Raw genomic sequence first — 16,396 nt, 5'->3', positions numbered from 1 at the left:
ATAAGAGACAGCACAGATGTTCGATTCACACTGAAGTTTTTTTTAATACTGTGGGTGTATCATAATTAGTTTGATTTGCATAATATGGCAGGATGTGTTAAAATGTGTTTGGAAGTATTAATTTAGCATCCAATCTAAAACCTTGAGTGCTCAGGATGAATTTAAGATGTCCAAACTCAATGAGCATGTGACACGAGCTGTGTTCATTCAGCAGATGTCAGAGATGTTCAAAGATTTGATGTTCTGAGAACTGAGACTGACAGTTCCTGTCAGCGAGGTGTTTAAACCTGCGGTTGCAGAGTCCCACATCATAGCTCTGTCATCATGTCATTTTATCTGCAATCTTGCAGTGCAGGAGAAAAGCTCTTAGTGAAATGGGTCGTGGTCTGAGTGACACTGCAAAACACTAGAAGACGTGAGATTAGAATCCAATGACAAAATCAATAGCTAAATTGCCATCCGTGCTTTCCTATACATTCACACTAAAATACACGGCCTATATCTGACCTTCTGTGTTGTCATTTCTTTCAGAAATAGCATAGTATCTACTTCTGCTGCATACTTTGTGCTATATTTATAGACGTGGCTTGTGCATGTCACTACCATACAATTAATATTGTCACTGATCAATTGCATGCAAGCAAAAAAAGTTTAGCGTTTCTGTAGCCAACCAACACGAGCGTCTTGAGCGGTGTTTAATATACAAGACACTTTCACAAGCTTACCATAGGAATTTATAATGGGATATGCAAACAGAGGAGTGAGAGGATTACATTTCTGATGTGAAAACAGAATTTTTATGATATCATTATCCAGCCTTCAGGTGGACTTAATTATTGATCTATGAAGGATTCATAATCAATGCCACCATACATTTGGTCACTTTTTTTTAAGCATCAACGAAGGCAAATAATGGCAAGCACCTGAGAAGTGACTTACAGTTGCATGTGAAAGTTTGGGAACCACTTGCATAATCTGTGATTCTGCATGTTATTTTTTATTTGATACTGTCCTGAGTCAGATATTTTACATAAAAGATGTTTACATATAGTCCATTAGACCAAAAAAAATAGGTGAAATTATGAAAGTAACCCTCTTCAAAAGTTTGGGAACCCTATGACTGTTTTTTTTTTTTTTTGTGATGGTTGTTTATGAGTCCCTTCTTTGCTCTGAACAGTTAAACTGAGCACTGTTCTTCAGAAAAATCCTCCAGGTCCTGCAGATTCTTCAGTTTTCCAGTGTCTTTTCCATATTTGAACCCTTTCCAGCACTGAGGACAACTGAGGGACTCAAACACAACTACTAAAAAAGGCTCAAACATTCACTGATGCTCCAGAAGGAAACACAATGCATTAAGAGCTGGGGGGTGCAAACTTTTGAACAGGATGAAATTAAGTATAATTTTTTTCCATTTAATACTGCCCTTTGGAAGCAACACAAGATACTTGCATTGTCCCAGAAGACAAATTAAGTACAGTTTACCTTGATCTTCAAATTCAAAAAGTTTTCACCCCCGGCTCTTAATAGATAGATAGATAGATAGATAGATAGATAGATAGATAGGTGCCAATTCTATTTAGATTCATGCTCATAAATTCAAAGGAAAACCATTCTTAAATTCGGCATTTTATTCATTTATCAAAGTGAAGGAGGCTGGGGAACATTTTCTAGAATCACTGGCTATATTGGGATAATGAACATCCCTGCAGGGGCACAAGAATGTATTGTACCCTTTTTTTCATGGCAAAAAAATTAGAAAGCAATTTACCAAGCTCTGTGCCCCTCCTCTCGCTTCTTCACTTGTAGGCATCTCAGGGGGCAGCAGCCTGGGAAACTATGACTTCAGTGTTTTTGAGGGACAAAGCAGCATTGTGAGGTTCTTCTCAGTATTTCAGCTTGAAGAATTGCGGAGAAAGAAAGAGAGCTTCCTCCGGGAGGCTCAAAACACCACTGCTGAGAATATATGTGCCATAGAGGACTCTTTCTGGACCACTGCCAGGATATTAGACCACTGAAGATGAATGAAATTTGGACAAGGTTGAGAAGCTGGAGAAAATGTATGCATGTACAGTTTTATGTTTTGTTCCGACTACATGACCAATATCCGATGCTACATAATTATCTGGCTAAAATTAGAAGATTAAGATGAAATCTTACCTTCAGCTGCTTATAATCACAGTAACAGCGACAAGACAAAATCCTACATGAACATGGCTCTGGACCACAAAACCAGCCATAAGGGTCAGTATTTTGAAATTGAGAATTATACATCATATGAAAACTGAATAAATAAGGTTTCCATTTATGTTTGTAAGAATAGGACAATATTTGACCGAGATACAACTTTGTGAAAATCTGGAATCTGAGGGTGCCAAAAAATCTAAATGTTGAGAAATCGCCTTTAAAATTGTCCAAATGAAGTTCTTAGCAATGCTTATTACTAATCAAAAATTAAGTTTTAATATATTTACAGTAGGAAATTTACAAATTATCTTCAGGGAACATGATCTTTACTTAATATCCTAATGATTTTTGGCATAAAAGAAAAATTAATAAATTTGACCCATGCAGTGTATTGTTGGCTATTGCTTCAAATATACCCGTGCTACTTAAGACTGGTTTTGTGGTCCAGGGTCACAAATGTTGCTGTATATAATCACAGCTACAGCCAAAGTATAATGCCAAGAGCAGGTTAGAAATCCTAAATATTTCCTGCATATACTTCCCATTCTTTTATCATCCACATCTGGCACTCAGCTGCATTGCGCAATGAATCCAGGTTGGATTATTCCAGTCATATTAGCCGTAGAGAAAAATATTATGCCGTTTAAAATCAGTCTAACATTCTGGCATTGATATAATTGTAAAAAATGATGTGAAAGAACTAACATATCTTTCCATTTGGTGTTTTGCCACTTATTTATTAGGAGGAGACGTTTAAATGATGGGGAAATGCCATCTGGAAATTTCAGACTCTCCAACTCTTCCCTCCTACAGCTCTAGGAAAACAAGAAGAATAGAAATCGGGTTAGACCATTTTGTTTTTTAATGTAATGTCATTTTATATTTACTTTTTGGAAAACAAAAAGCAATATCACGTTTACAGTACACATGAAACACTTTCTGCTCACGAGGCCTGGCCTACCCAGACACTGCACTGGGTGTTTTATCTAGATGTAGTTGGTCTACCATTGATCGTGTGAAAGATAGAAAGAAAGTGAGAAGTGAGAAAATAGACTGATAGATGGAACGATAGATGGGTTGGAGGTGGTTGGTGAAGCTCACAGTATCAGTGGCATCTACTAACATGCCACAACCAACACAGCTTGCATGATTTTACTAAATGTTTAAGCACGAACATGTGTTTTTAGGATCGTCAAAGTTATTTTCAACATGATGCCTTGGTTTCAGTACAGCAATAATATAAAAAAACAATGTAATTTGCAAACAACATTTTGTCTTTGTAATACCATGATTTTCAGACACTATAAGTGTTTTTAAAACATAACAACTAACTTTATATTTTAGAAAGGTGGTCACTTGTAAAAATCATTACTTTTAGGGGTCCTTGGCATTAAAAATCTTATAAAAATCCTGCTTTAAAATACTTTGCAACTACTCTACAATGGTTAAAGATTATGATTAACTTTGAGATGATCATTTAGGTCTGACAAACAGTAGCATTTTAAACGCAAATTGTCTGAGTTTAACTGTAAAGCATCACATACTATAAAACTAGTGCAGTCTTACTTTTCCTGGCAGGCATCACCAGTTTTCCTTAATTACACACATACTGTGAGCTATTATCACAGATTTGCCCTAAGGACAAAAATGTGCCTAAAAAGCTACGCTTTTCTTTTTTCTTATTTTAATACCTACACACAGTTTCCTTTCTTTGATACTGTACTTTAACCTCCTTTATAGCCTTCCGCTCTTTTCTGCCTCTTTTTTCACTTCTACACTCCTCTCGATCTCATTGTTATTGTCTCATCCCTCTTTGTTCATATAAGGAGAGTGTTCATTCTGACAGACAGTGTTTCAGGGGAAACACAGGACTCACAGTTGAAATCATGTGTAGTGCTGCTCACAAATAGACTGAGGCTGTACACACTGCAACCCCTGCAGCACACAATAACAATCAGTCCCATCTGGCCGACAGCACCAGTCCTCCATCCCCCAATCCAGTCTTCCAGTCTCTCCTCACGTGATCTCTGCAGCTCTCTCTTCTCTAACTCAAACTGCAGACAACAAGTCCTTTCAAAACTTATGTCTTTGAAGTTTTGTGTTGTCACAATACTGGACAATATGCATGAACTAAAATTGGGCTCTGTGTTGCACGCAAACAATTTACTAATAGCCAAAAGAACATAGAAGTTGTTATCTTGAAGTTATTATGAAAGTATGTGAAATTAACCAGGAGAAGAGGCACATTAAGGGCAAAGATGTGTCACAAACCTAATGGTAATTCACAAATTATTTTATTTTTTTGTCTGACTGCTCTGTCATAATACACTTTAGGACCAAATAAAAAAATCGAGGGGAGTTTTTAGACCCGTTGTATCCAAAATACGAATTTACTTTAAATGGTTTTAAGTTTGAGTTAAATTAAGTTTATCATACGTAATTAAGTACTAATATATTTCATCTTTAAACGTGAAGTAATGCACTTGCGCTCTCTAGTGGTTATTTCAGATCACAGTTACGGGTAAAGCGTAAAATTATATTAAATTATATTAATTTACTTAAAGAGGGCAGCATAAACATAGTAGAACAGAAAAACATTTTCGTTAAAAAGTTTGTACCTTTAGTTTGGTTGTCGCATTATTCCATTATGGCTTTTATTTTGAAATCTGTATTGACAGGAAGTCCGCTTCGTGTACACGAATCGGTTCGTTTGAACAGTTCATTTCAAAGCACTAGTCTAGTGACTAGTTGAAGAGATGATTCGTGTCATTTTTACTTTCATAATGTTCATTAAAATATTTTACTTGAAACTCGGGTTCTCGGGTTAGTGAATTAGTGGGTTGGTGATTTAGTCAGTGTTGCTTATTTCTTAAATTAGCATACAAGTATCCTTTGCATAATAAATCTTAATCTTAATATAGCAAGACGTTCTGCAGAAATATGTTGAATTTGTGGTATATTTAAACAGCGCTATAAAATGACTATAAGAAAGGAGATTTATGTTTTGACCTAAAATGGAAAGTAGTCATTTAATTAACGAGAAATAAAGCCATTTCGCAAATGAATCGTTCAAGTGAATAATTTTGTCAAACCCGTTGAACTGATTCAAATGATCCGACTCATAAGAACGATTCGGACATTCGAGGCACATGGCATCTGATGTTACTTGGATCAAAAAGCAAAAACATGCAAGTTACATAATTTCTTCAGACAGCTGTTCCACGAATATTATAGCAGCACAGCGTTTGTTGTTAGCTCGATTAGCTTACAGCACAGAACGATAATGTTCAAGACAATTTGGTTTCTCAATCGATTCATGCACAGACACAGTGGAGTGTCAAAACACAAAGTAAGTGTTTGATCTCGTATGCATTTTAATTATGATCATTCTGACCACATAAGCATATAACGGTGACGTATGTATTTCTATATGTTTTTATTTTATTTCTTTATTTATTTAGATGCACTGTTGGTTGTATTCCAGAGTGTTGTGCGGTGGTGGTCAAGTGCAGCAGAGGGCGCTGTTGCTCCTCCGGCAGAATGCAGTATCACAGCAGAGCAGGCGATCAGACTGTGGACTCAACATTTTACACTCCACGGCATTTCAGAGCCTCTTCTGTCTAGCCAATACATCATATCTCATGTACTAGGTGAAAAAACCGTGAGTTTCTGTTTCATAACAATTTGATGCAATGTAAACGTTCCATGTCTTATATAGAGATTTAAACTTGAATACATTTTGATTTTTGAGTTTTCTCGCAAAATGTAATTTTTATGTGATTTTAGTGTGCAGCCATTTAATGTGTGTAAGCTAACAGTTTATGAGAAAAATAAATGATTAAAAATAGGTACTAGAAATTAGTTTTAAATTTACTCCCATTCCTTCCTCTTTGCAAAATCAAAGCCAGACATATTTCCCTTTCCATGACACTGTGTCCTTGTCTTTCTTTGTTGAAAGCTGGAATGTGTGCAGAGGAAAAGGCTGAGAGACACCCTGACTGACAGGGAGAGAGAAAGCGTGTGGGCATTATGCTCCAAACGCCTCACAAGGTACTACATTTTACAGTTACACTCACTACAACTTTAATGAGTTTTTAATGATCGGGACCCTGGACACACATGTGAAGGCCTTCACAGAACTTCATTAAAAGTTATTTTGAATTGAGTTATTTTGAAATGTCATTTGTTATTCATTTACTCTCTTTAGATGAACACTAAACCGTTTCCGAGGACTTTTAACTTCCACCCACTCATCTTTTCTTACTTAAATTCCACCCACTGATCATTTATTTATATCTAGCAAAGGACAAAACTATTGTTTAATCAGTATGTTTTTTTTCTTTTTTCAAATGGACATCAATGATGGTGTTATAATACAGATATGCACATAATAAAATGAAAAATGAAATATAAACAAAATTCGTAATGTTTTATAATAAGGCCGCATTAATTAAGCTTAATTACTTCATGAACAATAATTTTGTTACAGTATTAATCTTAAAAATACAGCTGTTTGTTAGTTTATGTTAGCTTAAATAATATTAACAGATACAACTTTTAATAATGATTGAAATTAACATTACCTAAGATTTACCAAAGACTTTTTTAGTTCATTTTAACCGATGTAGTTAACTAATGTTAGCAAATACAACCTGTTTGTAAAGTGTTACCACAAGACTGTAGAAATTAAATTAAGATGCAATGAGATAAAAACTAAACTGTACAAATTAAATTATTACATTTTAATACAACATGTCCTTAAATGCCCCAGATTAAAAAAGATGCTTACTGTGTGTTGAACAGACTGATTTAAGATTTTTTTGTTTTGTTTTTTTCAGGATGCCTGTACAGTATGTGATTGAGGAATGGGACTTCAGAGACCTGACCTTGAAAATGAAGCCTCCCGTGTTCATACCTCGTCCTGAAACAGAGGTTAAAAAAAAAAAAAAACAAAGCATGAGTGACCTATTTAGCATGTGTCTAAATATTGCAACAAACTGAGAGTGGACTTTTTGGATAAACACAGACTGTGAAAACATTTATTTCCATTTGAACCATGTAGGAGCTGGTTAGTCTGGTTCTGGAGGACCTCCGGTTGATGCGGGGGACAGATTTACGATGTCTAGAGGTGGGCTGTGGATCTGGAGCCATCTCTCTTAGTTTACTACGCAACATTCCACAGGTTTGCACTCAGTGTCTTTTTTTTTTTTTTTTGTAATTATTTATCTTGCTCTTCTGAGTAATGCAGCATGTCATATGTAACATCTGCACCCGTGATTCTTTAAGCTCAGGGTATTTGCTTTGGATCAAAGCCAGACAGCAGTATGTCTTACGATGGAAAATGCAAACAGGTGATCACCAGCACCTCCTTTCACTATCGACTATATAAAGCTTCCATATTTAGATCTTTATCACCTAATGATTTATTATTTTGACTCTTCCATATGTCTCATTTTCCTCTTTTTATTTCAGACTGGGTCTGCAGGACAGACTAGATGTTTACCATTTAGATGTGATTAAGGGTAAGAGAAAGAAAAAATCCCACTCAGCAATGACTAGACATAACAGTTAATTATTTTTGTGAGACTTCCTGCCAAAGTGCCGATTTGTGGTCAGCAGACAACAAACGTCATTTCTGGTCAGCTTGCCTATTTTACGTCACCGGCTGTTATCTGGTGATTAATTTTTAACAGCATTAAACATCTGAATATCACAGGAAATTTTTATTGCAAATGTAAAATATAATTATTAGGGCTTCAGGCTCATGTTGTGCAGTCACATGGACAGCTGTGGCTCTAAAACAGAAAATAATGTGATATTTGGGTCACCACATTGAGCATTTCCTTTAATAATTGTTATAAAATGCTTATCAGGAATAAGCTATTACCTACTTAAAAGTCATGAAATTTCGTTTTTATGAAGAGAAGCATGAAATTTAATTTTTAGGATCCAACTAAAAATGAATTTAGATGGAACACAAACCCTAATGTGTAGAGCTAAATGGTTTAATCATCAAAACTTGATGATTAAAACGAATGACTGTTTTCGCCGTTACCGTTACTGACAATAAAAATACGTTTACATAGTATCAAATCGTTATGAAACAGAAACTGTCGGTTTCTACGGTAGTAGGCGGAGCTAATGCGCAAACGGCAATCTCATTGGCTGGCGCTCACCTATTATCGTCCCTGTTTTGATTTCAGCAAATCAGTTTGAGCGAATGCAGACAACGTGATTAATATTCATGAACCCAGCAGCTTATTAACCCTTGGTGTGTTTTATATTGTTATTAGTAGTAAAATCCGTAGTAGTTTATCTTATCAGTATTATTATAATTTTTTCTCCCTTTTTGATAGAAACACTAAATGACAACCGATATCTTAAGCACCACCACCAGTCCTAAGTTCAGTCAGCATGACAAATATGCATTCATACATGGTTATATGTGTATAATTAGGGCTGTCAATGAATAATTGCATACAAAATAAAAGTTTGAGTTTGTCTAATATATTTGATATAGATATAGATACACACAAATTATTGTATGAATTAAAGATAAATGTTATTTATGTACAAAATATTTTTATTTATATATAATATAAATTACATAAAAATTATAATTAAATAAAATTATAATATTTCTTAAATATATACATGAATGTGTTTGTATTCATATATACAAAATAACTACACACAGTACACACACTAAACTTTTGTTTTGTATGAGATTAATCGCGATTAATCATTTGAAAGCCGTAATATATAATATGTTTAACATATTTAATATTGGGGGAATCCAGGTTATTTGACATACTTTTACTTTTATAATGATGTAACTCAGTTACTATTTGTGAAAAGTAAAAGTACTTTTTAAAAGTAACATGCCCAACACCACTGCTGTTTGTGTGCTTGTCTTGCATATTGCCTGACAGATTTGAATAAATGAAGGCTAAAGTTACTTTGACAAATCTGACAGAACGGAATAATTCTTAGCCAAATTGGTATTATTTTTTCCTCTTTAAGAAATGCTAGAATGTAAGAACACAGAGAGATGAAAGCCAGGTCAAGACTAGACATGTTGTTTTACTTCTCTGTTGTTTCTTCACAAATTACTTGCTGATGTTTTAATGCTGAGATCAGATTTGAACAAGGTCACTTGGCTTTTTGGTATACGGAGAGGAAATGCAGCATGAGGGAGTGACGGGCATCTTTGATTGTCCCATTTCCTTGATTTTCTCTCTGTTTGTTATGACTGGCCAAAGTAACCAGCGCGTGAGTCACAGGCAGACCTGCACGTAATCCACATCTTACAATTCCACAAAAAGCTCCACGGATTCTGTAGAACTTGAATGTCGGTCATTCGATACACAGTTCTACACATTCCACGCTCTTGTATGTTTATTTACTAAATATTGTCACTAATTTCATCATATGCCAGTAACAAGCTCCATTTTCCAAATTTAAATACACACCACAACATTTCCACCCATAATCCGTGATGAAACTAAAAACAGTTTAGAGATTCATTTTGTGTATCGTAACATTCATAATCAATTTAGCATTAGTGCGACTTGAGCGCTAGTAGATAATGAAGACTTTGATGGACCGAGCCAGGCGGTTCAGCCCAAATCCTAGAAGGGCCTCTAAGGTAGTGACATGGAAATGTTCTGCTAATTCCAGGGATTTATTGGGCTTTTCCTGTTAAAGCCTGTGCCTCTCTTCCCGCTAGATGGCATTAAAAACAGCCCGCCTGAATGCTAAATATCAGATTTTTAACTCTCTGTGGCCTACCCACAATACTATTATTAGACTGTGACATGAACTTGTTTGCTCTTGAAACGCTGCACTTCAATGGCCGCAGAAATGACGGCACTTCTGCAGAAATGTTAGTTAAAAAGTAAGTGTTGTTTTGGTTAGCAAGTGTTCTGTTTATTGAGCTGGCAGACATAAATGGAGGCTTTTCAGGAGATTTTATGGATCGTTGACACTAATATATGTTTTGACAGCTAGTTGTATACGTCATATACTATATATGCGTGTGTACAGTATACAAACATGAGAAAATCAAATACTATCATACTACTGTATGTACACACAATAACAAGTAATACAGTTTATACTATATATATAATATTTACACTGCCGTTTGAAATTTTTGAGTGGTAGTTTTAAAGAAGTCTGTTATGCGCATCAGGGCTGCGTTTATTTGATAAATAAAATATAGTAAAATATTTTTTACTATTTAAGTTTTATTTTAATATATTTTTAAATGTTATTTATTCTTGTGATGGCAAAACTGAATTTTCAGCAGCCCTCTGTCACATGATCCTTCAGAAATCTTTTTAATATGCTGATTTGGTGCTCAAAAAACATTTATTATTATTAATGCTGAACAGTTGTGTTGCTTAATATTTTTTGGAAGCCATAATACATGCTTCCTTGATTAATAGACTTTTTTTTATTTAAAATAGAAACTTTTTGTAACAAATTTTGTTTCTGACACTTTTAATCAATTAAATGCATCAATGCTGAAATTAATTTCTTAAAAAAACACCTGTGTGTACAGTATATATGTATGAGAAAATCAAATACTACAGTATCATATTACTGTATACACCTATAAATAGCGCCTAAAACAGTTTGTACTACGTATAATATTTACACTACTGTTAGTTTTTTAAAGAATCCATATGCACACCAGGGCTGCATTTATTTAATAAAAATGTAGTAAAAACAGTTATATTGTGAAATATTTGACAATATTTTTCTTCTTTTTTTTTAATTTTACTATATTTTAAAATGTATTTTTTTCATGTGATGGCAAAACTACATTTTCAGCAGCTTTCTGTGTCACATGATCCATCAGAAATCGTTCTAATATGCTGAATTGTTGCTTAAGAAATATTTATTATTATTATTATTATTATTATTATTATTAATGTTGAAAAGCTGTGTTGCTTAATATTCTTTTGGAAAACATGATACATGCTTCTTTGAATAGACAGTATGTTTATTATTATTATTATTTTTATTTTTTTTGACATTTTAAATGCTGTTTCTGTCACTTTTGATCAATTAATTGCATCCTCATAAATTATATTATGCAAACTAGGGATGCATTTATTTGATTACAACAGTAATATAAGAAATATAAGAAAATAGTAATATTGTAAAATATTTTGTACTATTTTAAAATTGTTTTTTATTTTAATATATTTTAAAAGTATTTTTTTATTTTATTTTGTTTTGTTTTTTGGAACATTATAAATGCTGTTTCTGTCACTTTTGATCAATTAAATGCATCCTTGCTGAATATTAATTTCTTTTAAAAAATCCTATAAAAAATCTGTGATATACTATATGTGTGTTTTTGAGTAGTAGTATTTTAAAGACGTCTGTCATGCAAACCAGGGATGCATTTATTTGATTAAACGTATAGTAAAAACAATAATATTGTGAATTTTTTTTTAATTGTAATATTTTTAAAAATCTAATTTATTCCTGTGGTGGCAAAAAATGATTTTATTTTTAATAAAAATTTTCTTTGAATAGTTTTATTCTTTAAATTAGTTTATTTTATTTTATTTTATTTTATTTTATAAACATTATAAATGGTGTTTCTGTCACTTTTGATCAATTAAAAGCATTCTTGCTGAATAAATTAATTTCTTAAAAAAAAAAAAAAAAACTACTGACCTCTCACTTTTGAACAGTGATGTATATGTACAGTATAGTACGATAGAAAATATCCCAGATATTACAAGTATGTAATCAACATTCAACATTCATGTAACGATTTTCTGATCTTGTCAGTACTGTTGTTTAGTTTACAAGCTTTTAATTTCTATTGCAAATTGATGTTTCACATATAACGACAAGAGAACAAAATGTGTTTTGTATTTCCAGACGCAGATGCGATACTGAGCAAATGCGACCCTGTTGACTTTCTAGTCAGCAACCCTCCCTACTTGCACAGTCAGGACATGGAGACTTTACAAACAGAGATACTCAGGTTAGGCCAACACGAGGACACGCTCAAAATGTGCTTTAACCTTTGACGTGTGTGTTTGAGAACGTCTCATGTAACCTTTTAACCACCGCCTCTTCCCTTGAAGGTTTGAAGACCACAGCGCATTGGACGGGGGTTTGGATGGCCTGTCTGTGATTCGGCCGATTCTGGCTCTGAGCTCGAAGCTCTTAACTCAAGGAGGGTAAGACGAGTGTGTTTGTCTAAAAAACCATCATATGTGGTCTGGCAGAGCGACTGGCTCTGTTTGAATATTTTTGTGTGAGTGGCCTTTTAGCCGAACGCAGTATAAATAGTATGGTATAATCGTGCTAAGAAGCTTTCCCAGCATATCTTAAATGCTTCAGGGAATCGAGTGCTACACAGTTCTCTGTAGTTCACTAGATAACAGTATTCCAGGGACCAGAAGGTTCTCCCAGTACTCCTCCCACCCTCATCACTCCCAAGACACACACATACACATACACACATGCATACACAATAACAAATAACACAATTAGCCTTTGGTGACAACAGTTGCAAAACCTGTCTTGTGTAAGGTGATCATATTCCATGTCTGTAAAATGACAAATTCAATAAGCATTTCACCGAACGGATGAGCGATAAACTCGTCATGGCCTGAGAGCGTTGCACGCGTCGTTTTTCTAGTCGCTGAACGTCAAGTGGTCTGTATAGGGTTTCAGATTTCCTTGGGTGTCTTGTTATTTGTCCACTCAAGACTTGTTTCTTTCGTAGAAATGACACATGGATATGGTACCAAGAATCTCTATTGAACGGGGTTGTCGTAGCATTAGCTTTCAGTTTTTCCGTCTCAGACGTACGATTCTTCATGACTAATGGCTTACGAGATTGTTTACTTGGTGAAACATCCTCTCGGCCCAACCTTTTCCTCTTTTACACTTTTGAATGTCCTTGTCTTACCCAGGCGTGTTTACCTCGAGGTTGCCACATGCCACCCTCCAGTCATTCAGAAGCTGGTAGAAGAGATGATGCCAGGGTTGCTTTATCTGGAAACCCGCTGTGACCTCACTAACAGGTCAGGTTCTTGTGTTAGTGTGACCTGCCCTTTCTTTTGCTGCTGTTTCCTTAATGTCAGTGAAGTTTTGCCACAGATGTGTGGAAAAAAGTATTTGGGAATAATACGTTTTCATTCCATGAATGTTTGTTCCTAAATAGAGTCCATGTAACAGTATAAGTGTGAGTAATGTGGAATTATTTGCTCAATAGCGAATAGCAAATAAGAGCAAAACCACAGAAATTTCGGGGCATATTAAAATTGTGATTTTAAAGCACAGAGAATCTTAAAAGAATCAAAAATCGTAAAGAATCACATACATTTTTGTAATGCATACATTTTTTTAGCTATACATAACTAGTAAAAATATTTAATTCATTAAAATGTTAATTTAAATAAAAAAAAATGTAAAATAGCATATTAAATTAAAAAAGTCATCAAAAAGAAAATATCATTTTAATGCACAAGAAAAAAACAACAACAACAAATATATATATATATATATATATATATATATATATATACATATACACACATGTAATTTACAGTAAAGAAAAATAATTTGGATTGCATATTTAAGCAGAAATTTTATATATATATATATATATATATATATATATACACACACACACAAAAATATATCACGAAAAATTTCATTAATTGTGTCCTTAGTAGCAAATAAAAGGAAAAAAAGGGATATTAAAGGCATATTTGAGGGCGTATTAAAATTGTGATTTCAAAGCAAAGTCTTAAAAGAATTAACAATCGTAGAGAACCACATACATTTATGTATTGAATACATGTTTAGCTATACATTACTAGTAAAAAATAAATACATTTTTAAAATATAATATTGTTTAAAAAATCAAGATGAATATATAATTTCATGTAAAAAATAAATATAGATATAAATTAAATTAAATATATAATATTTAATAATTATTATTTATATATACGCACACACAAATGTATTAAATGTCATATTATATATGTAGTAGTAGTTCTGTAGGTTCATGGTTAAAAATGAAAATGTGAATGAAAACAAAAGCAATTAAATGTGTTATTCTATTTAAAATATGAAAATTACAATGAGGGGTGGTAATAGATTATGACAGACTTTTTACGACCTTGTATGTACATATAAAATATAAATAAATATTTATATATGTCTCTGTGTGTGTGTAATTAGTAATTAAAAAAATATCTAAATGTTTTGCATGTTTAATTAAAAAATGTTATACACACACACACACACACACACAAATGACAAATTGTTTAATATATTAGATTTTTTTAATATAATTTTATGTACATAAATTGCAATAAAGTTGCAAGTAAAGTTATACAGTTGCAAATGTCTGACAAACGTGTGGGAAAGTAAAATATTTGGAAGTAGTACATTTTCATTCCATGAATGTTTGTTCCTAGACAGAGTCCATGTTACAGTGTGATTACATGAGTAATGTTGAATTACTTGCTCAATAGCAAATATGTACTTGGGTATTTGTCTTTCGTGGAATGTTTTGATTTTAATTACTATTATTCCCATGAGAAAACCCCACCGGAAACTTCAGGGCATATTAAAATTGGCCTTTTAAAATTATGATTTCAGATATAATATATATGTGTGTAAGCTTTTACCCAAGCCATGCTGGATCACCACAATCATTTGTTGTAATTTTCCATATTTCACAGAAAAATGGCCTGTAAATAAAACTGATGCAACCTTAGCAGGCAACTCGATTACCCCTGTTATCTCTGGGTGCTGAGTCAGCAGTATTACGTGTTTATAGTATACTAATAAACACACTGTTATTCTTTTTATTTTACAGGCCACGCTTTTGCGTTTTACAGAAGAAAGGAGAGGATGACTAAACCGAAGACAGGCATGAAGATGATCATCTGGTGTAACACCACACTAGGTAGAGTCGAGCTAGAGACTTCACCATTAGCAGTAGCCCATTAAAAAAATGCCTTCAGCCAAACTGCATACGGCACACTGCCAGTCTCCTTGCCGTCCTGCCAGTTCCCAGCATGCACCGAGTTAAAAACCTGCCAATCCTACCGAGAAGCTCCTTCCTGAAATCCGGCGACCTCGGGTTTTTATTTGTTTTGTGCTGTAACCTACTGTTGTTATAGCTTCTATGCTCGCTTTCCTTTTAATTGGTGAGCATGCGTGTGTGTGTGTGTGGCTGTGGTTTGTTGTGGTGAGATTGCATTGATTGTGAGTATGTGCTCAGTGTGCAAGTGTCAGGGTGCAGTAGGCTGAAGGTAATTATTGAGGCCTTTTCTAAGAACTCCCCCTCCCAGTCCTGCGCTAGTCTCTCCCTGGAAGTAATGCGCTCATTCTGCGAAACAGCTGGCCCATTGCCGCTAGCTCGCGCGCTCAGCTAGCCCACAACGACAGACAGACAACCTGACATGCTCCGCTACCACAGTATATACAAGTAGACACCAAATCTGTCTGTTAATAAGTGAAACACAATTGTAGACACTTCCTTTTTTCTCTGCTTGTGTAATGTGTATTCAAATATAAATAGTCTACATGAATAAAAAAATAAAATGTATTTATTTTTTTAGTAGACATGCAATGCCTATAATAATTTTTTTTTTAAAATTATACTTTTGTTTTTTTTTGTTTTTTTTTTGCTTCTAAATTAAAATGTGCATCTATGGCAACAGTTTAGACTAGAATCTTATTAGATAATTAAATAAGAGGCTTTTACGTATAAATCAATCTCACTGATTATCTTTTTTAACTGTTCTCACCTATATTATTGCATACAAAGGTTATTTACATATTTACGTCACCAGGAAATTTATGTAAGCTTGCGCAGCACTGAGATCGAGTTTCAGAAAAAGCTCTGCCTCTGTTTCTGGGAAATTCTAATCACGGTGCGCAGTAAGAATGATTCACTGTGAGGAAAATAAGATGAGGAAACACTGCTTCTATGTTCCTATTTACATCTTTCATTTCTCGTTATTAATATTCTGTTCTGCTTGTTCATCACACAGCTTTGTTTTTGATGCATTCATTTCAGCGTTCCTCAAAAACTGCATTTTAAAATCACCAAAGCTTGATGTTGAGTTAAATATTTAATTGCTTATTTTTTAAAAACGCATATTGTTAAATGCATAAATTTAAAAAAAAAATTAATTATATGCATTTC

General features: G+C 33.8%; 1 protein-coding gene across 1 annotated transcript; it reads left to right on the top strand.

Moving 5' to 3' along the window:
- The first annotated feature begins 5,290 nt into the window (after positions 1–5,290).
- Positions 5,291–15,793, top strand: hemk1 (HemK methyltransferase family member 1). Its single transcript, XM_051112679.1, has 11 exons — positions 5,291–5,533; positions 5,669–5,845; positions 6,143–6,234; positions 7,023–7,116; positions 7,247–7,366; positions 7,471–7,535; positions 7,657–7,706; positions 12,091–12,196; positions 12,300–12,395; positions 13,137–13,247; positions 15,059–15,793. The coding sequence occupies exons 1-11, from the start codon at positions 5,468–5,470 to the stop codon at positions 15,099–15,101; spliced, it is 1,020 nt and encodes a 339-aa protein (XP_050968636.1). The 5' UTR covers positions 5,291–5,467; the 3' UTR covers positions 15,102–15,793.
- Positions 15,794–16,396: the final 603 nt, after the last annotated feature.

This window comes from Labeo rohita, chromosome 6, assembly GCF_022985175.1.
Source record: "Labeo rohita strain BAU-BD-2019 chromosome 6, IGBB_LRoh.1.0, whole genome shotgun sequence".
NCBI lineage: Eukaryota > Metazoa > Chordata > Actinopteri > Cypriniformes > Cyprinidae > Labeo > Labeo rohita.
This window is presented reverse-complemented; position numbering and strand designations above follow the sequence as displayed.